This window comes from Cupressus sempervirens, chromosome 9 (assembly GCF_028749045.1).
Source record: "Cupressus sempervirens isolate cs-2001-9-10 chromosome 9, ASM2874904v1, whole genome shotgun sequence".
Taxonomy (NCBI): Eukaryota; Viridiplantae; Streptophyta; class Pinopsida; order Cupressales; family Cupressaceae; genus Cupressus; species Cupressus sempervirens.
The window spans coordinates 299,372,506-299,400,502 of record NC_143126.1 but is presented as its reverse complement, the minus strand read 5'-3'; the positions used below and the strand labels follow the sequence as shown (position 1 = coordinate 299,400,502).

The window sequence follows — 27,997 nt, the reverse complement described above, 5'->3', positions numbered from 1 at the left end:
AAATGACAGAGGAACATGACTATTGGGTGGTCAGGTTTGACAACGTCTACATACTAGGTGTCAAAGAGCTAATGTTGGATGCCATCAAAGCACACAAAGCTAAAACTGTAATGCCCAAGAAGAAGAATTGACTGGCAGGGCCAGAAGCGTTACCAAGCCTTCTCATGATACTTCAGGCTAATTTTTGACAAGTCTCAATCTCTCTTCTCTCTCTCTTCTAAAGTAGCCATTTTTGGCAATTCTCCTTGCATGCGTACTTTTGTAACTGTTACATTCCAAATTTTGACCCAATTTTAAATGCTCCTTTATAATGTTCATTATGATTTCAAGTTCATCAAGGGCGATGAAACACAAGGGGAATGGTATGTTACATCTCAATTTTTGACCCAATTTAAAATGTTCATATGGCCGTTGAGGTTCACATGAAGTCAGTTGACAATTAAATTTGTTCTATCCTGCGAAATGGTAAGATGGTTAGTCATTATAATTTCATATGAAGATAACATGCTAGTTGATTATTTATCATAAATTCATCGAATTGAAAAGGTGGTTAGCCGTTATGATTATCTATGATTAATATCTTGTTATGGTAATATGATTCAACTACAGAGAATTTCCTTGTAGGGAGCACGTCAAAGGGGTGGAAGCATTGTCTGAAAAGAATTGGGCACAGAAGCATAACCATCACTGGGCAAATGGGTATGAATCATGAATTGGCATGGTTGAGGACCTAGCGACTGCATAATAAGATAAACACATTAGACACGCATGTGCTATTGGATAAAAATATTAATGATCTTAATTAAAGTACATACTTTTATTGGATTATGGTTGACTTTTCCACCACATCATTATAATACATATTTATGTACGTACACAGATATAAATTAAAGGTGACATCATAATATTATTTTTATACAAGATTTTATCTAATTAATACATACATTTAAATGCATGTACAAGAAGATAAAATAAATCTTCCAAGATGAAATATGTATTTAAATATACATATTTAAAAGGTACGACCTTGGATAAACATTACTATGTGTCATCTTAAAAAGATATATTTACGTGCAAGTAAATAAGTATGTTATAATATTCTTTTGATTTATAACCTTTAAGTTCTTTTCCATATTTATTCAATTCTTTTCTTGAAACCGAAATACACTTGGCATATTATAACGGCGTCCAAGAAGGCAAAAAATTTCTTTAAGCGCTACGGCTTCTTGGAAGCTTCGAGAAATCGAATGCCTTCATATATATTTGGGAGCCGTGAGAAACCCGAAGGACATGAATTGAATTCTCCTCCCTCACGATTTGATCTTTGAATTTCTTGCCAAGTTATTTTCTTCTCTTTACCTCTACTGGAAGTCGTGATTGATAATCACTTTGAGTTTGCATTCAAAATATCTTACGAGAAGGGACTGGTTGATAGCGTCCAACAAAAGCTCATCTATTTCACAAGCTAATCAGGGTATGTGGTCGGCATACCATGTCTGAATGAGATATAGTACTCTTTTTTTATCAATTACTACTATGCATGTATTTCCAGCAGCAAGGATTCTTTCGATAGAATGTCATACATCATCTATGTTTAATGTCACTGTATAGTTCTTTAGTGAGTCAGAACTTCCCTAATTGAGTCAAGAACCATTGATGATGATATGTTTTTGCATCTTTCTCTTACTGCTGTATGACAAAATCGAATGATATTCTTTTGCAAGCCTTAAGTTTTCCCCGAGTCATATAAGCTGTGATGTATTGAAACATGAAATATTATTACATCAGCTGAGGAATCAGTAGAATGAGTTGGCTAAACTCTAAGATTTAAACACCTAGGACTCACCCAGTTGTATGGCCATGGAAGAGGTGAAGAGGTGACAGATAGAAATCTGCAATAACATAAAACAAAATCAGTTGTGACATAACAATTATTTATTATTTTAATAGGAACATTTAATAGCTCATGCATGTCCAATTCATTCTCAGTTGTCAAGTCGAGTAGTGTGATTAAATACCAGAATGCTCAGTGGTTGACAAGGTGTTCCATGTCTATTTCGGGTAGGGAGGGTCTTTCTAGTTAGAGAAAGTGTGGAGATAAGTATAAGGTCCATGGTTGGGAGGTTAAGCCCTTGACAATGTTTCCCCTCTCCACAAGATGTCAAGATATGCATCAGATAAAGATAAGTTGAGCATTCAAACATTTATTGACAACACGTATTTTTACTTTTATGAAATTTATACAAGTAGAAGATATGATGGATTAACTTATACCGTTGAATTCAGTTATTTCTTTTGATGAAAGCAACCTTTCTCAAATCAATGTAATTGGTAACCATTTAGATCGGTTGACCTTCTAACTGAATATGGAATATATCTATAGGATTGTTATTTCAGTCTTTCATTTATAAGAATAATGATTATGAACATATCTTGTAATCTTATGTTATTGCCACAGTTAACAATAGGAAGAAAAGGAATGAAATAGAGGTATCTGACGCCCCAAATGATACAGTGGTATCTAATGTCCTAAACAATACAGTGGTATCTGATGCCCTAAATGATACAGTGGTATCTGACGCTCCAAATGATACAGTGGTATCTAATGCCCTAAATGATCCAATGATAATAAATGCCCTAATTGATACAATGGTATATGATGCCCTAACTGATCCAATGATAATAGATGCCCTAATTGATACAATGGTATGTGATGCCCAAATAATCCAATGGTAATCGGTGCCCTAATTGATATAAGTGGTATTTAATAGTAATTGTCATTTGATTTTGATATAATGGTATTATATGGTAATCGTCATTTGATCCTAAGTGGTATTTATGGACTAACCTGAGTGTTTGCAGAAGCATCCCTAGATTGATTTCGGTTTCGAATTTCATGGTATGTAGATTTTAATTTCCATAGAAAATTCATTGATGGTGTTTTCAATTGTTAGTTATGAAATTTCCGTTTAACTGATTGTAACCATTAATCTCATTCTCATGAATGTAACTTATATAGCTGTCTTCCTATGAAAATGAAGTAATAATTGTATTTCTTTGATATGTTAGTTGTAGTTAAGACCCGGGAAAAAGTGGTTGTTACAGTAACTGATGACTATTGTCATACCTAATTTTGGCTATGCCTCTACAACTGCTCTGAACCATAATGATGAATGTAACCAACTAGACTCTAAAGAGGGCCTATAAATGTAATTTTGAAAATTGAATATAAGAGCGGCAAACTTCTTTGTGAATGAACCCCTATAGTTGAGACTACAAAGTGAGAATTTGAGTTTGCTTTGAATGTTTGATGTTCATAGTTTAGGTTTGTATGGAAGTGAAAGACAATTGAATTTGAAATTGTTAATGTCGCATTGATCTGAGTGTTAGTGTTGTATGTTGGTAGCGTAAACAATCTAAGCGTTGCTTTTCAAGTTCAGTTTTGGTTCATTTCCCCTGTTTCATCTGCATGTTAAAGTAGCTTGCATGTTCATCGGGTGATTGGAAATGGAATGTAGTTAATGGTGAAACTAACTTTAGTTAGGGACAATCTGAGAGTTGATGTGACTAAGTGGGGTAATTTGAGTGTTACTTCACTGTTGATTGTATTTCCACTTTCTAGTTGCTTTTGTAGTTTAGTGTTGTATGCTTTGGGATTTGAGTATAAGTGAGCTGGGAGAATGTTGTTGGTTGATCTTGTTTGGTCAGAGAGCTACTCGAGCCCATGAATGTTCATTTCTCATTGTGCACCCCTTACATTCAATAGCTATAAGAGTAGAGGTAGAGTAGAAGTTAGAGTTAGTATAGAAGAGTTGAAAGATAGTTTATAATATTCATAGTTGTGGGTGTTGAGGGTTGTCCAAATCATCCTCTTTGCCTGGGTTATTTGTAGCTACAGGTAACTTGGTTATTGCCTCTACTACTCTTTGGTTAAGAGCATACCCCAAAACCCCTAATCTAATAAAGATAGTATTCATTGCATATCTTGCACCTACAAGGGAGTTGTACCTTCAATTCAAAGGGCAGTGATATTACCCATATACTGACCCCTCTGTTGACTACAGCTTCTTCCTCCACACATTGGGCATTCAAGAGTCAAGGTGAAACCTAAATCCAAGCAGGGACAAACTATCAACCAACAGAAAGATACAATAATTTGATGTGCTCATATCATTAATACCCAACTGCATTAATATCGTATGCACTCTTGTATCCTTGACTACCTATGCACATTCATTGACCTATCCAATGTCAACCAATCTATATACTACATGATTTCCCATACCATGGGAAATAGCATTCTTGGTCTCCTTGTCATTGTTGTCAATTAAACAATATTGTGTTCCCTGAAAATAACATCTCGATCAAGGATATGTTCCATAATCTTGACTTATTTAGAGGATATTCAACCTCATTCCCAATGCACAGCATACATGAAGCGTTTTTACTCCCCTCGAAAGGATATTGACACATTCCCTCTACCAACAACCATGTATATGACCATGGAAGATGATTTAATCCAAGCAAGCATTGTAATTTGTGAAAAAATATCCATGTTGGTGAAGTGATGCGATCCCCTTGGAAACTATATTCAATGCAAATAACTTGGAGTTATTTGTTGGTCTTGTGGTCATGAATGCAAAGAAGGTTTCTACAAGGACATATTCTAGTTGAATTTTGTTTAGACAACATTTTTTTACTTCTTCATATAGCCCATCTAACAACAATGGTGTGTGATGTTCTTCAAATTCTTTGATGCATCCTCATTATTGTCTTGTCCTTTCTTTCGGGAACATTTGCCTTTATCCTTGTCTTTGGCTACAAACACCCGTTCACACCCTTTGTCTCACTACTATTAGCAACTTGTCCCTTTTATCTATCCTATTGTAAGATCTTATTGCACAACTCTTCAAACTTCAGGTCAACACTCATAGAGGTGATGGTAGAGTCTCGAGAAAATGTTCGTTAAGTACATGATAAGCTTTTCAACATGACTGCCACCACATCCTCCTCTTCCATGTTCCAATCAATGGATAACAATTGACTTCCAATGTCCTTGTTGTTCAATAAATGCTCCTACAACGAGTATTCTCATTCATCACAATCAAAAAATAGAACATTCTTTAGGAAGAAGGCTTTGCTCTTGACTTAGATTCATCCAAATCTCACAAATGCTTCCAAAGTTCAATTAAAGTTATCTCTATACAAACACCAACATATTACATACATGTATGATATCTTCGATTTTGTAGTGAAAATGTTTACCTACAAAATAGCTCAATCCTATATGTGCAAGGATGAGGATAAATGAGAACACTAAATAAATTCAATTTCATGCTCTCAACTCACTTCAAAAAAATTCAAATCATTATCATTAATGACAACTAAATCACCAAAGATCAAATGAATCCATACTAGCCCAAGCCATTCCAAATTAAGGTTTTTAGTGTTTACATCTTGGAGTTTGTAAAAGAAAATTATGTTTCAAACAAATCAGATTATAAAATACAACAGTGACATGAAAGACTAGGTGATTTCAATATGAAATGTTTAATAATATGGTTTGTAATTATCATGTGCTTGAAATGCCTAGAATTGAAATCAAATCAAAAACATGTGATGCATGCTTATTAGGTACAAAACAAACTTTAACTTTCAAACAAATCATGTTGATTAATCTTCTAACACGCCAGAATTGGTCCATGTGACATAATGGGAACTTTATAAGTCGCTTCTCAATATAAATCTCTTTTGACCTAACATGTATTGATGACTAAAGAAAGACAATTTGGGGATAATATCTCAAAAACAAAATTGAAGTCCTTTCTAGATTAAAGGATTCAAAACCTTTTTTTTTTTAAATCAAATTTGCAAATGAAAATCTTAAGGATAAATTAAAGAATTTGAGTAGTCTTGTAGCTTAGTCTTGATTCAAGTGATTATACTCCAAAGTTTTCCTTCAAGAAAGTACAATTCAGAAATAAGGTGGCAAAAAAATATGATGATCAATCTACTAGAAAAGTATACATAGTCAGCAAATAAGAGAGGTGTGAGTTAGTGTTAACAAGGCACCATTAAGAGAAAGGAAGCAATTTAATTAATGAACAAGCATGTTGGTTGTGAAAGAGACACAAGTTCAAAAGGCACATCTCCTTCGCCAGAAGTAAAAGATATAAGTATCAAAGGCTAGCATCCAAGAGAGGCATTGGATTTAAAGAAAGTGTAATCTACAGCAATCATTCGCAAGTGTTTTAGTATTGTCTACAAATTGGTATGAAGTGTATAATGAGCAATATGATTTATTCTCAATTATGATTCCTATGACTGATTCTTACTTATGAATAACATGTATAAATATTTTTAAAGTGTAATCTACAGCAATCATTCGCAAGTGTTTGAGTATTGTCTAAAAATTGGTATGAAGTGTATAATGAGCAATATGATGTATTCTCAATTATGATCCTATGACTGATTCTTACTTATGAATAACATGTATAAATATGAATTTATTATGGCATGATCTCCATCAAAAGGGCACATGCATATTTTGTGTAACTCCTATATGTTTGGTTATTTATTATAATAAGGAACTCTGATAAGGGGAAGAGGATAAGGGTGAAAATGGAATAGGGGAACAATGATGGATCTCACACTAGATACAAGCCCTCATCTAGATGGCAAGAGCCACAAGAGGCCAAGAGGGATAAAAATTGGCTCTACGGTCTAGTGTAAAGGGTTAATGGATTACAGACCTCTAATTAGACATCCCCTCATCTACATGGCAAGAGCTGCATAAGGCCAAGAGGGATAATGATTGGTTTTTGGGCCTAGCGTAGAGGATTAAAGGATTATGGATCTCTCATTAAAAACACTGCCTCATCTGGATGTTAAGAGCAACATGGGGCCAAGAGGGATAATAATTGGCTCTTGGGTCTAGTGTAGAAGATTAATAGATAATGGACTCCTCACTAGGTGCACCTCCTCATATGGATGGCAAGAACCACACGAGGCCCAAAGGGATAATGATCACCTATTCCGCCTAGGGTATAGGATTTGTTAAGACACCCTAATACACCCCTTATCCTATCTCTCTTAAAGGTGGACTCCAATAAATTGAGTATACCTTGTCATTAATATAATGCTCCTAACTCTAGTTGAAATAATCTATGTTTTAATATCTCTAACAAGGAAGATCTATTTTAACAACTATGTTTCAATGATTTCCTAACATTTTTCAGAATCACAACTTACTATATGATGTTACTGATTCTATTTTTTGAATATTATTTTTTTTGTATGTGTGATTAAGGGAAAAAACTAGGCATCTACAAACACAAACATTACAAATGGCATTAGAGCATGGTTCTTGCCAACCTGAGGGGCAATATTTCCTATCAAAGGGCTCTGAGGACTCTAAAGAGGGAAAGAAGATTGCAAATCAAGACAACACAAAAACGAACAAATGGAACAAGAATTTAGGGCCTTGGAACCAAACTTGACCGCCACCATAAGCACTATTAGACCAAACCAAAGGGATGAAAGAGATATCACTCCTAGTCAACCTGAAAGTAAAAATGGAATCAATCCCAAGAACTCCCTAGCCCCCCTTCTTATCTAGGGAGTGATTTTCAAGAGGAAATGGCAAGATTAATACACCCAACCCCGATATGAATGAACTTGCTGAGGCATACGCAAGGAATGACAATGAAGTGAAAAAAAGCATCCCATTTATGATATGTTGTGAGGCTAAAGCATGAAGGAGCCATACAAAAGAGAGGGTTCAAACTAATCAAGATTTACAATGCAAAGTAGGAAGGCTGACCATCCCAAATTTTGATGCGTCGGGAAAAATCAAGCATAGAGACATACTTAACCATTTGACCCTTATTGCACCTAGAAGAGTTACTCGTGATTGGTGGCACCATGGCTTAATCACCCATAAAGACCTGTGACACCTTCAAGAAGAAACTCATTGAGAAGTTTCAGCAAAAAAATCCCCAAACATACTTCAAAGTATTAACAAGGATAAGGGAAAGAGAAATTGTGGCAGAGTTCCAAAGACTAGCCATCATGGCTCCCAAAATATTTAAGGATAACTTCACCTACCTACTTATAGAGGTCTTGTTAGATACCACTGATGGCCTAGCGAGTGACTTGGACCCTACCACACTCCAAGAAGCAAACTGCTAAAATCCCTTACTGGATTCTAGCAAACTTTGCTCTTATACAAACTGACATTTTGTTAAACAATTGTTTTGTAGTGATTGATTCCAATTTTCAGATTTTATGTTAAGGCTTAATCTATAAGTTTGTTCACATTCCAATATAGTTGTCAATAACCCAGATACAATATATTGTAAATAAAAGTACAATTAGTTTAATCTTTCGTAATTCTGATACAGAGAGGACTTGAGTACATACATTCTTGTATTCTCATTTTAATGGTCAGAGTTCAGATTATAAAGAATAACATCTAAGTATATTTCCAGAAATTTCAAAAAGAAAATAATCATGTGCTTGGAACCAAATTCTTTTTTAGAAGCCAGCCTCCTTCAGGAACATGCTAGAACAATCCTCGCATATCAAACTTGGGTTGGATGATTAGTAATTCCTTTGCTCTGTGCTGTTGATTTCAGACCAGAATATGGGATTCCCTCCTATCAGAAAGATGACTTCTTCTTGGTGGGTTTGAAAAAGTTCTCTTGGTTTAATATTTACTATAGTTATGTGACACAACTTTTGTCCATGCATCCACTTCGGAATAAGATGACACCAAAGAAGTCTCCACTCCTGTGTCATTCGATGATGCTCTCATTAGAAGGCAAATGACCTTCATTAAAGCTTGTTGTGTGTATTGTAATCTCCTTTCTTCCATGCCAATGGCTCCTGGGATGATAAGAGGGCAATTTGCATGTCGTGAGTTGTTTAGAATATGTTTCCTCCCTATCTAGAAGACAATTGCGCTCCTCAATGCAAATAATTCAAGTTCATTTTTGTAATTCCCCTGTACCCTCGACTGCTGATGTATTTTCCAACTTTTGAACTAGTCAGATTTGGTTCTTTCTACAATCTCCTTTGTTTTACGTGCGAATGACCACTGGAGAATTCTCGTGCCATGTTTGATTCTTTAAACAACCTTCTTGATTGTCGTCTCAAAAGGTTTTACTGTCAACTCCATGAGAATGTTGCATACAAGCCAACAGAGATATTCAGCCCGATATCAAGTTATAAAGTAGACCTTAGGACTCTCGTGTTTCCTTAGTCTGAGAATGTTGGAGACTTTCACATCTCTTCACCACTACTTGCTCTAACAGTAACGAGCATCCTTGCCTTTTGTCACCTTCCATCTACAGTGTATCTGCTTGTCTGCAACAACCCCTAGTCCAGATCTTCCACCGAAGAATCAGCCCCTCGGTTCAGATTGCGAGGATGAATTAAACATTCAAGAATCAAACTTCCAACCTTCCCTGTTATATGCCAAGTATGGAAGTGTTATTACCACTCTAACCATCTACTAATGTCATGCAGAAAAATCTATTAATAACAGAGGAACAATATGTAGAACAATAGCATAACAAACACATCTGAATGGCAGAATATTACTTTATTGATAGTACCAAAGACTTACATTTGCATCCACATCCACATATCCTTCATGGTTCCGGAAACCTCTACATATAGTGCTCAGGGTAGTTAAGGATATCAACTGTTGTGATCCTTTAGTACAATTGACTTCTTAACAAGTCTACCAATTACTTATTACCGAGGTTGCATGGGTACGCATACCCACACCCCTAGGACACGTACCGACGTACTGGGTACTTAGTGGAGAGCATCATAGCTAAGGACCTTTATTAAGATTTCTGATTTTTGTTACGATTTTTTGTTAGCATATCATCTTGCTGTTCATCAGACTTGATTCAATATGTAATCAGTTTGAAACTTTGATACAATATTGATTAACACTAAATTTTATCACTACTCAAATCAGAAGTTTATCATTTGCAATATGTCATTGTTATATGATTAATGATCGTCTTGTTCATGTTTAAAGTCTGTCTTCTTTGTTATGGAGCTAAACATTTAGCATATGTATTATAAAAAACATATTGCAAATCTGAAACTGAAAACAATATACTACATCTGCAAGCTCTATCACTGTTCTTGTTTTGAAAAACCATTGTTATGACTCATATTATTTTTAGATTTCTATATATATTAAATTATATTAAAAAACAATATGATGCACCCAAGTACCAGTCCACTATTTTGAAAGATAGTCGTACCCATACCCATACTTCTACCCAAAGTACCCAAGTATCGCCATCCTCATGCAACCTTGCTTATTACTGGCCTACATTCCCTACTTCCCTTCTATCATTCTTTCTCAATGGAAGAAATTCTCGTAAACCATTACCATAAGCAGTTCCACGGACAGCTTCCCCTGTAACAAAATATTATAATTAATTATTTAATATTAGTTCCAATTTTAAGTACTAATATCACATAAGTAATATTATTTATTGAGAAATTCCTCAACAACTGACATCAATCAACTTCCCTTTCCACTACAACATAGACTGTATCAAAAAAGCAGTATACCCGTGCACTTGTCTCCTGTCGAAATACATGTGGTAGATACGGCAAGCAGCTAGAATCAATCAGAAGTTTGTCTCTGCTACTGCAAGCCATGGGCAGTGTTTTGCTCCAGTGCAAGAAAGCATGGATGTGGAAGACATGCACGCAGATTAGGTGAAGCAGGTCAACCGCCATTGACCAAGTATGGGTGACATTGGCTTACTATGTGCAGTGATCATCCATAGAGAGAAGAAATGTTACATATAATGTGCAGCATGCCAACATCATCATATAGTCATGAGACGTTCACATGACTCTTGCTATTCTACATGGCATTTAGATAGATGGTTAGAATATCTAGTTGGATGCTTCTGCATCTATATCTAACTAATTGTATGAATTTCCCAACATTGGATGTTATTGTATCTGGTCAGATTAACTGTATCCTAAAGGAGTTAAATTCTGGTTGAAGGTTGTATACAATTAGTCTACTGGTTGAGACTTCAATGTTCATGCAAAAGAGACCTATTGTATTGGATCTAACATTGCTAACTACTACAATTTTGATATTCTTTTGCTTTTGCTTTTTTTTCAATACAGGTTTCTCTCGTAAATTTATAACTTATGTATCTATGACTTGTGCATTTTTGTACATGCTTCTTTTAATGTTGTTTAATTGAATAATATAACAAACAATAATATTTTTCATTGCATTATCTTAAGGTATTCTAATATCCAGTTTATAGATCATCTCTATCAGTGATTTATTCGAAACAATACGAAATTGGCAATACCACAGTTTCAGGACAGACAAGAAATGAAAGCATCTATACATGGTGCAATTCCCAATTGCCTTGACAGGAAGATAGTACGATTCATATTTATATGGAGATGCCATTTGCACTATTAGATGCAAATAAAGATTGGTTCTTATATTGAGCCTAGCTCAAAAGATTGAGGCAGCCTTAGGCCTAATCAAACAGCTGCTATCCTCAATCGTGTAGTTATTTAATTTTGATATATTTACTCTTCGAATTAAACTTTGACAGTTCTCAAAAACCCCTTTTTCTTTCATTGAGCATTACATGAAACCTTTGGCTTTAATAGATGGCTTAACTGGAGTAGCTTTCCAAATCAGCCCTACTTAGTAACTCATTAACCTAACGGCTACCATCATTATTAAATATTGCTGTCCTGCATTTTGTAACCAAAAAATGTAGGTAACAGTACGAAACTTTTTCAATTTAGTTTCACTTTTCTCTAAGTTAGTTCGTTATTTAATTGGATAACATTGATCAACCAATCGACTCCAATTGTTACAATGGATCCTTTTACTGAAGGCTTTCGTCAAGTCTTTTTAGTTTTTTTGTTTGTTAAGCCTATGCTTAATTTTTTAAGCCTTCAAAATCTTTTTTCTTGTTTTTAGTGTGTGTTTGTTAGCTTTTGGTCTCTTGGTTTTGCTCAAATCATTTATTTCAGTTTTCCCTTTGATTAGGTCTATCTTAAAGCGTAATTGGAGTGGGCAATCAAAAGATATGACCATTTTAGTGCCCAAAAGGTGGACTCTCCAGATGCAATTGCATAATTTAAAATATCATGTTATATTTTAATGTTGACATTCACTTTTTGAAAAATATAACATAAATTGACTTTATGTTATGTTTTTAAGTTACTTTATCACTTAAGTGACTATAGTGCACTTTACATTATATATTCATGTTGAGTTGCTTTTTAAATTTTTCAACTTGTGTGATTTTATTAACTATATAGTTTGATTTAATTTTTTGAGTTACTTTATGTTTTTATTTAAAACATATAAGTAAATATTACTTTTGAATGATATTTGCACATAGTAATTAAACTATATTGTGTAAATATTATTTTTGACCCAATTAAGTGATATTTCATCAAAAATCAAGTAAACATGTGTTTAATTGATCACTTAAGTTGTGCAAAATATGTCTTTCAACCCATTTGCATGTAAATACACAAATGCCTCTTGAGACACGTTTTCGGACTAAAATGGCATTTTTAAATCACTTATACATGTTAACACATGCATTTTAAAATGTGCAATGGGTCTTCTAGAGTGAGACTCGCATATTGGAGTGTTTTTAAAATATGCAATGACCTCCAGAGAGTGTGTTTTGCACTAAAAGGCTTATCATTACAAGTATTTAAAATATGCATTGCTCCTCCTAGAATTTGTTTTGCATCTTGAGGACAAATGCATGTTTTTAAAATGTCATTGCACTCCTAGAGTGCGTTTTGCATAAAGAAGTCATTCCATCTTATTTAAAATATGTAATTGCTTCCTCTAAAGTGTGTTTTGCATCTATTCCATGCATTGCCAAAGATAGAACCCGTTTTTGAAGATTCAAGGGCAAAAAAAATTATGTTTTCTTCCTCCAAGAACACGTTTTCCATCATAAATGCTTATATCTGCCAATATAATAGCTTGAAATCCATGAGGTTGTTTTTGCATATTTATGCATTCCCATGCATTCGGTGTTGAAATCCATGCAAGAAACAATGCAGATTTTCAGGTTTTGAAGCCACGTTTTGGAGAAAAATGCCTAAATTTGGGATTTTTTTTAACACTATTTTAATCCAATACAAGTCGTTTTAGCCTTGTGATCCTTGTGTTTGCTATTGAAGAACACATTTTTCCTTTAGATGTTAAAAACACTTCATTTCATGCCCTCTATGAATCACACTTTTACAAAAATGCCAAGAATTTGAGAGTTTTGCAGCACGTTTTTGGCCAAAGGTGGATCATTTTGGGGTTTGAATCCATATGTATGCCACCTATGAACAAAAATTGTATGCTTAAGTTTCATAGAGTATGGAAGTGGAATTTGGTTGCAGATATGACGCTTATTCAGGGGTAACAATTTTTTTCTAGTAACAGAGAAGGAAACCTCATGATAAACAATATGGTGATTGTGTGATCAAATAAGGCAACCCCAAGGTTTACACTACAAACTAGCGACGTTGTGTTGGATATAACTCAATGAATGTGATGTGATATTCTGGTAACCACACGGGGACTTGCAATATTCATTCAATGAATGTGAATGATTTGCCAATTTGAGGTCTTCAACTACTTCTAACAAAACAATGTGCAATAAGATTGGATTTAGGAAACTAAGTTAATTCTACCAATGCAAGACACTATGGATCACCAGGTGAAACTAAACCAGTCCTTGCTTTGCCAACTAAAACAACTACGCATAGAAGGGTGGTATCTTCTAAGGATGCGTTGATGATTTCCATATTCCTAACATTCAAATACCCAATTTTGGGGTAATCCAAATGAACCTTCCCAACCGAAGTTTACTGCTTGCAATGAGTTAAAACCAGCCTTACATTGTTACTCACAATTGTTGATGTTTGGTAGCTTCAGTCAGCTAAACCTATGAGACAATACTATTGTAGATGAGATATATATATATGTTAGAGAAATTAATATATAATGAGAGTATAAAAAATACTACATACATACATATATATATATATATATATATATATATGTCATATTAGTTAAAAGAGTGTGTTAATGAATAGACCTATCCCTTCACTCTGTGACATGTCTCTCCATGTCTTAACCACAATATAAAGGGATAGAGATTACTGCTTTTGAAAAACACATAAAAACACAAACAGTGCCATTACATTTGCAGCAATCCTTCATTTTTCAATATGGAAACCGAGCAGGTCATTTCCTTGCTTCAAACACATCGGGCAAAAGACATTGTTGGTAGTAACCATCTAGTTACATGATCCTACTTCAAGCAGATCACGCATCAAAGAGACCCAATTCTAGTCTCTTTGATCCCTAATGGATGATCGCCACACGCAAAATAACTAAGCGGCCAAACAAGGTTGAAGATGTATCAAAATCGGGGATATGATGGAACACAATTGATTAGGCATCAAGGAGATAGCTTTCTAGTCTCCTCGATTCTAGAGGGGGTCATTTCCCTACACAAGTTACATAAAGACATCAGTAGAAAGAGTTATTTGGTTTGCCTAACCTCCAATGGATATCCCCGATGGACTTGGTGCTTTACGCATGGACTTCTTGGGGGATCTTGGTTGTCTATCTTTACGCGAGGATCTTCATCAACAACTCAAGTGAAAGAGAACTTGAAAGCCAAACGATAAAAGTTGTTAAGCAGCTGGTTCAAATTAAATCATCACCAGTCAGAGCCCAAATGAAATCCAGATCCGCTTCAACCACTTCAGGACACTGTAATTACTCCTTCTAGGCTCTACATACACGACTCAAGGACATTCCCCATGCTTATCGATGACATGTAGGCAGATTTTTCTCTGAGAGAACAATTGTGTCATGTCTATCCTCAAGACATCATGTCTATGATTATTGAAAAGGAATTTTCCATAAATCTAGAACTAGCAGCTGATTAGACATCCCACACAAGTGAAAATTTTGATGGGTCTAATAATAAATGCATAATACTGATAAGTACACAGTAATGGATGTAGCCACAAAATAAGAGGAAGCATGTACATTTTGGCGAGACCAATTACAAAGGGGAGGAAATAAGACATAGGTAAACACAAAAGCACACATAACACAACGAAGCATGAAGAGGTAGGATTGGTCAGAAAGGAAGTCAAGGCAATTCGAAAACATTGTTGTCAAGAAAGACAAATATTTAAGGCCAACAGAAATGCACATGTGACCTACCAACGGAGATCACACTGTCGTAGGGAGGGATAAAATCAATAGTTGTATTTATGGATGACAAAAAGTAAATAAAGATAAGGATTTAAAAATTTAGGGAGATGAGATACATTTAGATCGATTATCCTCGAAAATGGACATTTATGTCTTTCGATACCATAATAGTTTTGATATGTATATATGGAAATAAAGAACATATATGGGAGTAACAGTGAATATAATTTGTATTGGATATTCTTTATAAGAAAGATACAAGGAATGTAATTAATCATGTATACATGAGCTTGGAGGTTGCAGCATTAATCTATCAGTAGTGGTAAAGTGGATCAAGTATTGTCTGAAGGGAATTACCTCTTGACTACAAGAGATAAGTATTTTTTGATTATTATATCTTGAGAACTACCTTAATTTACTTTTTGTAACTAATCTCTTACTTGTATCCATGTATGTACTATAAGAGCTATTTGCCTTGATCTTTTCCTTTCTCTTCAAGCATGTTCTTGCAGGAAAAGGAAGATAGATATCAGATTCAAAGGGAGTTTGACACCAATGTAATCCCAGTGTGCACACCCGGGTCAAAAACCCCACACACCAAGTGCGTGTACATCCCCGGTGTGGGTACGTCGCACACCTGAGTATCCCCACTGCGGCAAAAACACAATCACACTGGTCGACGCACCTGTGTGGGATGCAGGGACATTTGGGGTGCGAGGGTGCACGCTCGAGTGCACATGAGGTGCACCCAAGGTGTGTGTGTTATGCAGTCGGCACCTTGACTAAAAAATCAAAAAAAATTAAACTTTTTGCAATTGTTTTTGTTGTTCTTTGCATTTAAAATTTAATTTTCAAATGTTTCATTCTTGAATCTTGTTGATAGTAGATAGTTGATAGTTCTATGATTTTTATTTTTATTTTTTGTTATTAAAATAGTCTAAAACTAGTTTATTTTAATGTTTTTTAAATAATTATTAATTACTTGGGCTGACATGAATCATGATTCATAATCATTTTTGTTTTGTGAAATGCAGTTTTATAAATGGCATCTAGATCCAATCAAAGTGTAGAAGACATGGAAATTAATGAGGAAGTGCATCTGATTATGAGCTTGAGCCTAAGGGAAGTGATCATGGGGCTAATGTAGATGCCCAATTTGAGAAAGAGCCTCCTTACGTTACACCAGGGGTGTCTTCCATTGATTACCCTTCACAAATTTTGGCAAAGTTTGCTAGGGGTCGTTATGATCCAAACTCCCCCCTAAAACAATTTGCTATGAAAATTACACGCTCTACACCTATAGGTCTACAAGTGGTGGCACACAAAAATGGAAGTGTAATATGTGTGGCGGAGAATGGTTTGGCAGCATTATGAGAGTTAATGCACACCTTTTTTGGACTAGTTATGGTGTGACCTCATGCATATCCCTAGCAAATCCTAAGAATGTGAAATAGAAACTTGAAGTGAGCAAACTATAGGGCATTTCTGATGATGTTGAAGTCCCAGTGCCTAGACCTTTGGCTGCTAGGCAACAGGTATAGAGTATACAGCAATTACAATGGCAACGAAATACATATACCCGTATCTTGCATCAAAGAGCAGGGACTATGTCACCTACACCATCCTTTTCCTCACCTACACACAGTTCAACAAGGGATAGCAGCAGGGGGAAACAGAAAGCAACTACAAGTCGTAGTGGTAGTAACCACATTGCTCATTTATTTAACATGCACACAAGGGAGCGGTTAGATGATGTTGTTGGTGATTTCTTCTTTTCCAATGGCGTCCCTACCATCATATGTGTTCCATAAGTGTCTAATCCATACTTCAAACACTCATTGTAACTCAAATCCCAAAGTTTTCCTTGATCAATCTCATTGGAAGATGTTTTCATCTTCATGTTGCAGCGCACTCTTCAAGATATGTCAAAACTTCTTCAAAGAATAGAGATATCATGTCAAGAAGACATGCTTTGATTCTCAAAAAGTAGTAATTCATTTGATCTTCATTTTCATAATGGTTGTCCGAGAACCTGAGTTTGTGTGGGAATGTGCCAAGCACTTTGCTTCAAAAAAAAAATGCAGATGTTGATGGGAAAATTTGTTCTAATTCTACACCCGGACATCATTAGAAAGGTTTTCAAAGGGTCAAAGACTCCAGTTTGTGCTGATCTGCAAAGGAGAATTCATGACAACTTGAATGAGAAAAAGCTTGATCACGTCAAGTTTTCAAATGTTCATCAAAGAGAGTCATAGGCTATCAAAAGATGCAACACCATGATTATCAAGGTGAATGCAGTGGCACGAAATATAGGAAATCTCGATCATGTTATCATTCGGGATTGCATCATCAAGTACAATGCCTTTGCCGACAATCTACAGGATTGATTCATTCAGAATCAACAGTTTTAGCTATCCTCTTCTTCTTTCATGTTTGTAGATTGGAGAGGATGTATTGCATGAAATTGTGTACTTACATGTAATTCGATTTACATGTCCTTATGACATATAATCTAATAATTTTTCTCGTTTAGTTAGAATAGATCAAAGTTGGTTGAGTTGCTCCCACTTTTTCCTCCATCTTTTTCTCAACTCCTTTGCCTATATAAAGGAGTGCCCCCTCATTGTAAAAATCATCTTTTGTTGTATGCAAGAAAGCTCTACCAAACTTGTTACATCCCAATTTTTGACTTAATTTAAAATATAGCCGTTGAGGTTCACATGAAGTCAGTTGACAGTTAAGTTGGTTATAATCCTATGAAATGGTAAGATGGTTAATCGTTATAATTTCAAAATGAAGATAACAAGCTAGTTGATCATTGGTCACGAATTCATGGAATTGAGAAGATGGTTAACCGTTATGATTAAATAATTTATTATGATAATATAATTTAACTGCGGTGAACTTCCTTGCAGGAAACACGGCAAAGGGGTGGAAGCATTGTCAAAAAAGAATTAGGCACAGGAGCATCACCATCACTGGGTGGATGGGTTGAGAACCTAGCGACTTGAAACAAGATACATCTGTGGGCCCCGCATGAGCTATTTAAATAAATAAATTGAGAAACAGAAAATAATTGAATTAAAATATAAAACATATCTCAAAAGATTTTAATTTAGCTTTCATCATATTATTTTAATAAATATTTATATACGTGCATATAGTATAAAAATGATTTGGCACCATTATAATTTAATAATTTAATAAAGTGATATTTACATGTACATATAAGATTACAATAATATTTGAGTTATAATAACATTTGAATTATCATAATTTTTGAATTATAATCTTCCAACTCTCTTTCCATGCTCTTTATTTTAATATTCTTGCTTTTAACCAATTAACATTTGGCATGTTAAATCGAATTAATGATTGGAATTCGAATGGACTTCTTGAAACCGATGGTAGCCAAGAAGTCACGGCTGGACCTTTTAGATGGAAGCCGAGAGAGGAGTTGGGGGGAATTACCATTCCTTATGTTCTCCATAATCCATATTTCTTTATGCAGTGTTGTTTCCAAATTCCTTTAAACCCAACTTCCTCTCAATATCTCTGTAATTTTTACATATGCTGGAAATTCCCTTCTTTCATTAATCTATCGATTTTTATATGCAGTAGTCCTACCGAATTCACCGAGATATTAAGGATTAAGTTTTCTAGAACAGATACGTCTGTTACATCTTAGGGAGAGCAGTCTTCCAATTGGATGCCCAGATCTCAAATTTCTTTATCACTAAACACCCATATCAAGCCTTGTCAAACGGCATTAACTTCTACTCCTTGTCATGCATTAATTCCGGCTAAAGATCTGTGATCAAACATTTTGCAAGTAACATCTCAACGCCACAAGAGAGGACCAGACAGAGTTCGAATCCTTCAATACTATATTAAATACTTAACAGGTTATGAATTTATCTTTCCAAGTTTTTAAATGCAATTCTATAGCAATCGGATAGTATCTGAACCTTCTCTTGTGTCTATGCTCATGTTTCTTAAACTTGCTAAATGAACCTTGAAGATTATAGAGAACTTCTTCTTAATACCTTTACATCCAGTTGAGTAGTATTCCATAAAGAAAGTTTCTGAATACAATATGAATTTGTATGATTATTGCTGCTCTCAAGAATAATATGTCACAAATTCATATACATTCACATTTCATAAATTCCTTCATTCTCTAAGTATATGATCGATTGCAGTCAGATACTCATTGCTAGGGTTGAATGAAATACAATATAAGTATTTGTAAATCATATTTTCTTCTTTCTCTGACTGTTGTCAGTTACATATTGTCAAAACTGAGAATAATGCAAAATATGTTATCATATTCATGACTCCTTCCTGATTTAATTGTCAGACTATAGCCGACAATGCATTGTAGATTGTAATTAAGTCACAAACCATGTTGTTGGTCTCTTAAAATACATACAACTCCTCTACAAGATTAAACAACATTCCGAATGGTAGCTGTTGATACTTAAATGATTGTGTGAACCTATTTCAATAACCATGCTAACGTAATTTTTGAACAAGATCAAAATACTTACAGATTCTCTAAGACCGAGGAATTCACCGAAAAAGAAGCTATTGAAATGGTAAAGAGATATAAATAATAACAGAATGATCATAATCCTTCAGACACCTAGGATTCACCGACAAAGAAGCCATTGAAATGATGAAGAGGTGGAGTTAACCTACAAAGAACCAAGAATGAAATCAAATATGAATATCTAAGTAATGATTAATTAATAGCTCATGCATGGATCCTGTTAATTGTTTCCTCCTACTGTCAAGTCGTATGGTGTGTTTAAAATACTAGGAAGCTCTATAGATGATAGCTGTTCCAAGTCCAAATCCGGGTAGGGAGGGCCTTTCTCGTTAGAGATTGTGTGGGGAATAAGCTAAGGTTCGAGGATGGGTGCTTAAGCCCTTGACAATGTTTCACCTCTCTCCAAGTTGTCAAACGAACAACAGACAAAGATAAGTTGTACATTAAATTGTTTGTCGGAAACAGGCAATATCACTTTTATGATGTATATGCAAGAAGGTAAGATTATTTGAGTTATTTCATCGTTATAGATATTTTACACTTAGATGCAAGAGATAGATTTATGAATTTTTTTCATTTATATGAATATCGAATATGAGCATATTTTCTAATCTTGAATTATTGCCACAATTAAGAAATCGGAAGGAAAAGGAATGATACAGTTGTATCTGAAGCCCTAATTGATTCAGTGGTAACTGGAACCCTAAATGATACAGTGGTATCGGAAGCCCTAATTGAATCAGTGGTATCAGAAGCCCTAACTAAATCAGTGGTATCAGAAGCCCTAATTGATACAATGGTAACTGAAGCCCTAAATGATCCAATGGTAATCGATGCCCAAATTGCTACACTGGTATGTGATGCCCTAAATTTTATATAGTGGTAATTAATGGTATTCGTCATTTAATTTTGATATAGCCGTATTGGATTGAAGTCGTTATATGATATTGTTATAGTAGTATTTGTGGACTAATTTGGGTGATTGCAGAAACATCCCTACAATGATTTCTCCATTCCAATTCCCTGGTATGTGGATATAAATTTCTATAGTAATTTCCTTGATGGTGTTTTAAGTTCTTAGTTAAGAAATTTTGTTTAACTGTTTTTAACGGTAAATCTCTTTCACATGAACATGACTATTATAATTGTCTTCCTATGAAATTGAAGTAAAAACTAAATTTCTCAAGTATGTTAGTTGTTAATTAAGACCCGAGACAACTGGTTGTTACAAAACTTGTGTAAGCATAACTTTGATTGTGTAGTACTCATTTGGGACAAAAGTGAATAAAAGGAGCAATTGGATTTGAAGCTTTTGACTGGAAGCAACTGTGATAGCACAAATTAGAAGCTTTGACTGTAATTTGTGCATATCGTCTTTGATTCATGTTTTATTGTGTGTCCAATAATAGAGCATGGTGAGATAGGAAGCAATCGGAGCCAAAGCTTGACTGGGAGTGATTGTGGTAATACATAGACTAGAAGCTGATTGTAGCTTGTGTTACCATCTCAAAATCACAAAAAATAGTTAGGATTTCCCTACTTCCAAAAGTCTTTGCACCCCAATGGTAGAGATTTTTCTTTTAGAATAGATCAGAATTGAAAATAAGTTATAGAATAGAAATCATCTACTTCTGGGAGTCTTTGCGCTCCAATGGTAATGATTTTTCTTACAAATTAGACAAGCAGGACTTAGAACCAAACTGGTACTCTTTTAGTCAGCCTTTGAGTTGGTGTTGGTTTATCGTTATCACCATTTCCAGCTATAAGATAGAAGAGTAGTTTAGATATTTAATCTTGCCCATTACTCACTCCGCAAGTAAGTGGATTCTTTCCTGAAAGCTTAGAGAAAAGAATATTGGTAACACCCCTTACAAAATCTCTCAACTTCTTGCTTACCTTGAGTTGATCCAAGGAATGGTGAGAAGGGGGAGTCTTCCCTATAATGTAGGAGAGACTTGGTCTCATTCGGTGTGGCTAGTCTACCTATTTTGAGACTAGATTTTTAACCAAACTGTCGGTTGCAAAATAACCACCTAACAAATATGATGCAACTTTAGAAAAATAACCTAAAAAACGTAAGGCATAATAAACAAACAATATTGGCTACCATTGCCTTTGAGGGACTTAAATTCTACAACCCGCTTGTACACTCTACTCAAATCATCTTTAAAGCTGTGAAAGAAACTTGATAAAATGAACTGCCATAAGCAGATATTGACCCTCCATTACTATTTTATTACTAAACTTTAATTATGGTCCACAACAGGAAAAATAGCTTAATAACAAGAAATATAAAGTACCAAACTGGCTCAAAGTCTGGGCATGCTGTAAATGTTTTGTGATAACCCATAAACTAATAATATAAAAAAGTCAAAAAGGATAATACTGTGTTTGTGAACAAATGATAAAAATATAGCTAGGATAGTATCTCTCACCATCACTATAGAACGATCAAACGATCCACTAAGAAGAACTGTTGCTTGATTGGAATTCCATGCTACAGCTTGAACCTGCAAATTCATTAAAAAATCTAAATTTCAAGAAATACTTGAAAAAGCTTAGCCTGAAAATTTAATTATATTTGATCACCTAGTCCTATTTTACAAATTGCAAGATGTATGTTTTCCATTTAACACCTTAATTTTAAATATCTCTCTCAGAATTAACAAATTGCAAAAAAAAATATTAGTGCTGATGCTCAATACTACAAGAGCAAAAGAAAAGACTACAGTTGCTTCACACAAATAAAGTGCTCAAATAAATCCTCTAGAAAAGTGCTTCTCCCATAGAATTCAATCTACACATATAAAGGGTAAGAACAGGTGCAGATCTGTATAAATCCAAAATTCATACACCTTCCATGACCAAATAAAATCCGTTTTACGTAGACTTCTCCGTTTAGAGAGCATTACATTGAGGATTAAAGTGATGCATACATTTGTTTTGAATTAGCTGAATAACACAAGCTATTATGTTACTCATCCAAGCCATCCTATACTGGGCAATTAGAGTGGAACATCAAATTTGAAAAAGAGCAAATCGGCAGCCCACACCCATTCCTAAATAATGAAGAGTTCAAACCACGAAAGTCAAATCAGAATTATCAGAATAATAAACAATCATTATGTGCTTCCAATTGCACCTTTATCAGGTTATACATTTGGCATGTCGGGATCTGTAACCTGGGCAGGTATTATGTGACTAGATCATCATTCTCAGGATAGATTAAGCAGCATATTTTCAGTCAATAAATAATCAGAACTATTCAAACTAGAACTGAAGTCAATAGCAGATGTCTCATACAAATTGACAAAAATCATCACCAAACAAGCTTTTTCAGAAAACAGTGCAGTGAGCAGGTGTTCTTCATGTATGGAAAGGTAACCCTAAAGTATCTTCAAACTTCTAAAACTGAGCTGAGAAAATAAAATTGGCTAATTTACGAGAGCTGATGTTAGGTGCTGATGGTGGAAGTTGAAAAGTCATCTCCATTATCATCCTTGTGAAGCGCTATCATGTGCTTCTTTAGTGTCCTTGGCCATTTAGTCTTCTGTTCTATTGTGATAATTGGTCCATTTTAATTTTCTATATTTTCTTTTCATTTGTTTAATTTAATAATATACAAACCTAACATGAAGGATGTGCATCCAGCAGGCTCGCAGGGCGTGTGGATGTGCACTAGGTGCGCTCCAAACCCTGCTTTAACTTGCTAGCTACAGCAATCTCTAACTTGACACAGCAATATCCATAGCTCTCTCTTGGTTTTTTCAAGCCTATCTGGTAATATCTATCTTGATCCTTTGAACATCTTGGATATTTATCGCATCCCTTATCTATTAAACCATTCATTTATCTTTTGATCTATCTATCTATCTGGTTGTTGTCGAGGTGGAAACACCAAAACAAGGACTTGAAGGGAAGGCTCCCCCTTCTCATCGTTCCTTGGATCAACTCAAGGTAAGCAAGAAATTAGAAGTTTTTTGAAGAGTGTTACTAATATTCTTTACTCTTCTTTCAAGAAAGAATCCACTTACTCACAAAGTGGGTAATGGGCAAGAAGAACCTCTAAACTACACTTCTACCTAGGAATTGGAAACAGTGATACTGATAAACCAATGCCAACTCAAAGGTTGATTGAAAATGTACTCACTTGGGCCTACGCCCAGTTTTTTTAAACTATAAAGAGTAAACCAGTAGAATTGGGGAGCAAAGACTTCTAGAAGTAGATGATTTTCTATGCTATTGTTAAAGTAACTAAGATCGTTTCTTCAAATGTATAATCATGGTCATTGTTATTGATGATTTTCAAATGCAAATTTCGATCTCATATAAATATGAGAGGAGACATGTCTCTTCAAGAGACATGTCCCTATAGTTAATCATCATTTAGTTAATAAATAGCTATATGTATAACTCACCTTTAAGCATATATATAATATTAATATATTAACCATATATGTAATATATTATTATATTATTATATAATAATATATAATGCATAATATATATAATATATATTATATTACATATATAATATATATTATATATACAAGATATTTATCTTAAAGATAATTTACCATCAAAGAGGTATCTCATGATAAAATCAATCCGACAGAAGCTACAACAAAGTCATGTCTCGTAGAGACATGACTCTACTTGGCCAAAGGCCATGTAGGGTCATGTCCCTACTTGATCACTGTCGTTGTATAAGCAAATACATTTAGTTTGCTTCTCAATCAACAATCATGTGAGGTTAAAAAAATTACATTCACGAACTTCATAACATAATAGTCTCTTTTGATTATAAGAGCCCGATTACTTAAGCAAAGTCATTTATAAATAAATAGACATATATACATATACATATACATATATATATATATATATATATATATATATATATATTCTTGTCAATAATATGAGACATAAAACAATGTTCGTATAAATCATGAATACAAATACTCAATGTAATGAGTATATCACTTTGACTGATGTTATACTTCAACTCTCTCTCTTAGCAAGGGAGAAGTGACAAAAACATTTTATGAGATATCAGTATCAAGGATATCTATACACAACATATTATTTGACTTTAACACTCTGAAATAGTGACTTGTCAAATAACTACAATCACAATGTTATGAACACTATCATAACATATATTATGATCTCTAATTGTCCGAAACAATATCTAGAGTAATCATAATGCTTTCGTTATCAATGACTTCCAGCGTATCCGGAACAAAATTGTCATAATAACAGGCCTATCATTTGCAAGATCATCACCTTACAAAGATTACCTTCTGTCTCTCTGTTATCATGGTGTCCGACAAAATCCGGCCCAAAGAACCATGATAATAGGCCTACCATTTATAAGATCATCATCTTATAATGGTTACCTTCTGTTTATTTATGTCAATGAAAGATCGTCACCTTTCGTTACATATCTTATTTGAAATAGTAACCACCATGAACCCAGTCATAGGGTGATACAAAGGGTTTTCACCTCATATTTCTCTCTCATAGAGGAGAGCGCATTATTAAAAAAATCTCTTAGAACTTCTCCCCATAGAGAAGATATCATCCACAAAGGATTACATCTCAAAATTTCTCCCTCTAAACATCAATCCTGGGAAGTCAGGTCCTCTAAATACTTCCTCAAAAACTCCCTTTACCCAAGGACGCATGTCGAACTCATCACTCATGATATGCATAGGAGTAGGCCCATCAACATCATGCAGTCACCCACATGTATTTTTAGACTCCCTCTGAGTATAAATCTTCTAAGCTCCTACATTGCCTTTGAAAAAGTGTCATACTCACTCTTAATGTAGAAGAATCTCAATCATCATACTCCCTCTTAATGTAGAAGAATCTCATAATCTCAATCATCAAAGATGAGAACCTTATTTTATCTATCTTGATCATCAGGGTCTTTAGAGTTACTATCTATAAAGATCTGAACTGGCTTCTAATGATACACAAATTGTTGTTTTGTGATAGGTGAATGTTCTATTTCCGAGTTTATTCAATTTTCGTGTATTTTTCCTTATAACTGGATTTCCACAATTTTCAAGACATTGTTTGAAGTAAAACATAAAATATATAATATTCAATTTGAATTCTTATAACTTCTTTATTAATGAAATCAATAGCTGAAATACAAATCGAAATGGGAGCACCTTATTTGCAAGTGAAAATGGCCCAGTCGTAACCTGCGAATTTCTTCAAAATTCCACACGTTGGTTCGCCAATGTCAATTTAAACTTGTGAAAGGAAAATCCACTTAGGAATGTAGACGACCTCTTGCTGTGGTGATGAAGGTTGTGACGTTGACAACTATGGCATTGCCTTGCAGGGACATGACCTTCAGAGCACCCTTAAACCCACGGCTATTAAAGTCTGAAATGCCACCACCAGAATACCTGATATCCTCAACTAACACAATCGCAGGCCAATCAATGATGTCGGCCAGCCCTCAGTAATGATGCTAGGGTCTGCAAATCAAACCCCCAATGAAGCTTGGATTCACACGTTGCCTAGAAAAAACAGATTCGGCAGCACTTAATGCAAAATCGAAATCACCTTTGGAATTGTGATTGAATGTAATAACTGTAGTCAATTTCCCTTAAGAGATTCCACCTCCTTAGCCACAGTAACTACAGTTGGAGGACTTAGCAAATTGTATATATCAGCACAACTTGCAATCAAATTGTCAAAAAAAATTCTAGATTCTCAAAAACCCTCAGCTTGATATCAAAAGCAAATTATATATATTCAAGATGACTTCTCCTCAACAAAAAGCTGAATTTATAACACAAATTGAGTCATCCAGCTTCACTCTCACACCTCCCGCTTAAAGGCAACTTTATAATATAAAGTTATAAGACTTTATAATATAAAGTACTATACTTATTAAATATGAATTAAATCATCATTAAGTTAATAAGTGTGCCGATAAAGACTTCAATAAAGACCCAGAGAGATCAAATACCCAGAACCGGAGAACCATCTTGCCTGAACTGCTCAATCCAAAAAAAGCAACTGACCAACAAAGACTTACTAAACATAGTAAGTCCAAAAATAGCAATCTCGAGACAAAGACCCCCAAATCCAGGCATCAGCTCACGAGGGTCACGATAATGAGCTAACAAATTCACATTCCCAAGACCGGCTAAATCGAGGACATTACACTATCATTAGGTTGAGTCTGCCCAATATCTAGTAGCATGTGTAAAGTACCAACTTTCTTTTCCTGTAAGAACATCCTTAGACATAAAGGGAAAGATCAAGGCAAATAACCCTTATAGTATGTATACAATTACAAATAAGAAAGAGACTACAAATTAGATAAATGCAAAAGATAAGAATACTTATCTGCACATGAAGATTCAAAAATTGTCTTCTTAGATTATTTGAGAATAGAACATCTCCCATCTAATGAAGGTTCAGGATGGCTAAGAGGGAGAACAAATTTCCCACAATATAAAATTCCTACTCATTCTTATATTGTTTTGTATCAAATATGATAACTTCTTTCTAAGTTCCAACTTGGTCTTTTTATCCATTGAAAATCCAAACATTCATTTAGCTTAATAGTAGAAATGAACACAATACGCCAATATGTTGATTGAGTATGATTGTACCACTTGAATGACTCTACAACTCATACGTCAAGTATCACTTATCATTTATCGTAGATGATTGAAATGAACTCACTACTTTCATATAATGTACACAAGGGGTAGGCCCATTAAGATCACATAGTTGCATGAATTATAGTCATCTTGACTGTTACAATTTATCGATCATTGAAGATTCTATCACAACATGGTTTACTCCCTCTGAATCAATATGATTGAGATCATTGATGGTTGATGAAACCATATCCTCTATCTGCTTCCTCTCTTTCAAGGTTGTAGCTGATGAGATGTCAAATGTTCGGCTCCCTCTTAATCTCAATCTCCTCCTTTATGTAATAACATTCTCGAAGGAAAAGATCAAGGCACATAGCTCTTATAGTACATATTAAAAATAAGAGAGAGACCTAGATTATATTCTATAAAAGATCTTTCCAACAAAATGTAGATAATTAGAAATTAATGTGATACTTTTTTACTTTTAGAATGATCACTACTATTCCAATATAGTAAATATCTAAT

At 34.6% G+C, this 27,997-nt stretch overlaps 1 protein-coding gene across 1 annotated transcript in view; it reads right to left on the bottom strand.

Annotated features, from left to right (window-relative positions):
- The window catches only part of LOC149538585 (uncharacterized), a 164,681-nt gene that overhangs the window by 45,384 nt on the left and 91,300 nt on the right, over positions 1-27,997 (bottom strand). The window contains exon 11 of the mRNA XM_089799892.1: positions 22,271-22,345. Coding sequence (XP_089656018.1) covers positions 22,271-22,345 — 75 coding nt within the window. The remainder of the gene's footprint in view (positions 1-22,270; positions 22,346-27,997) is intronic.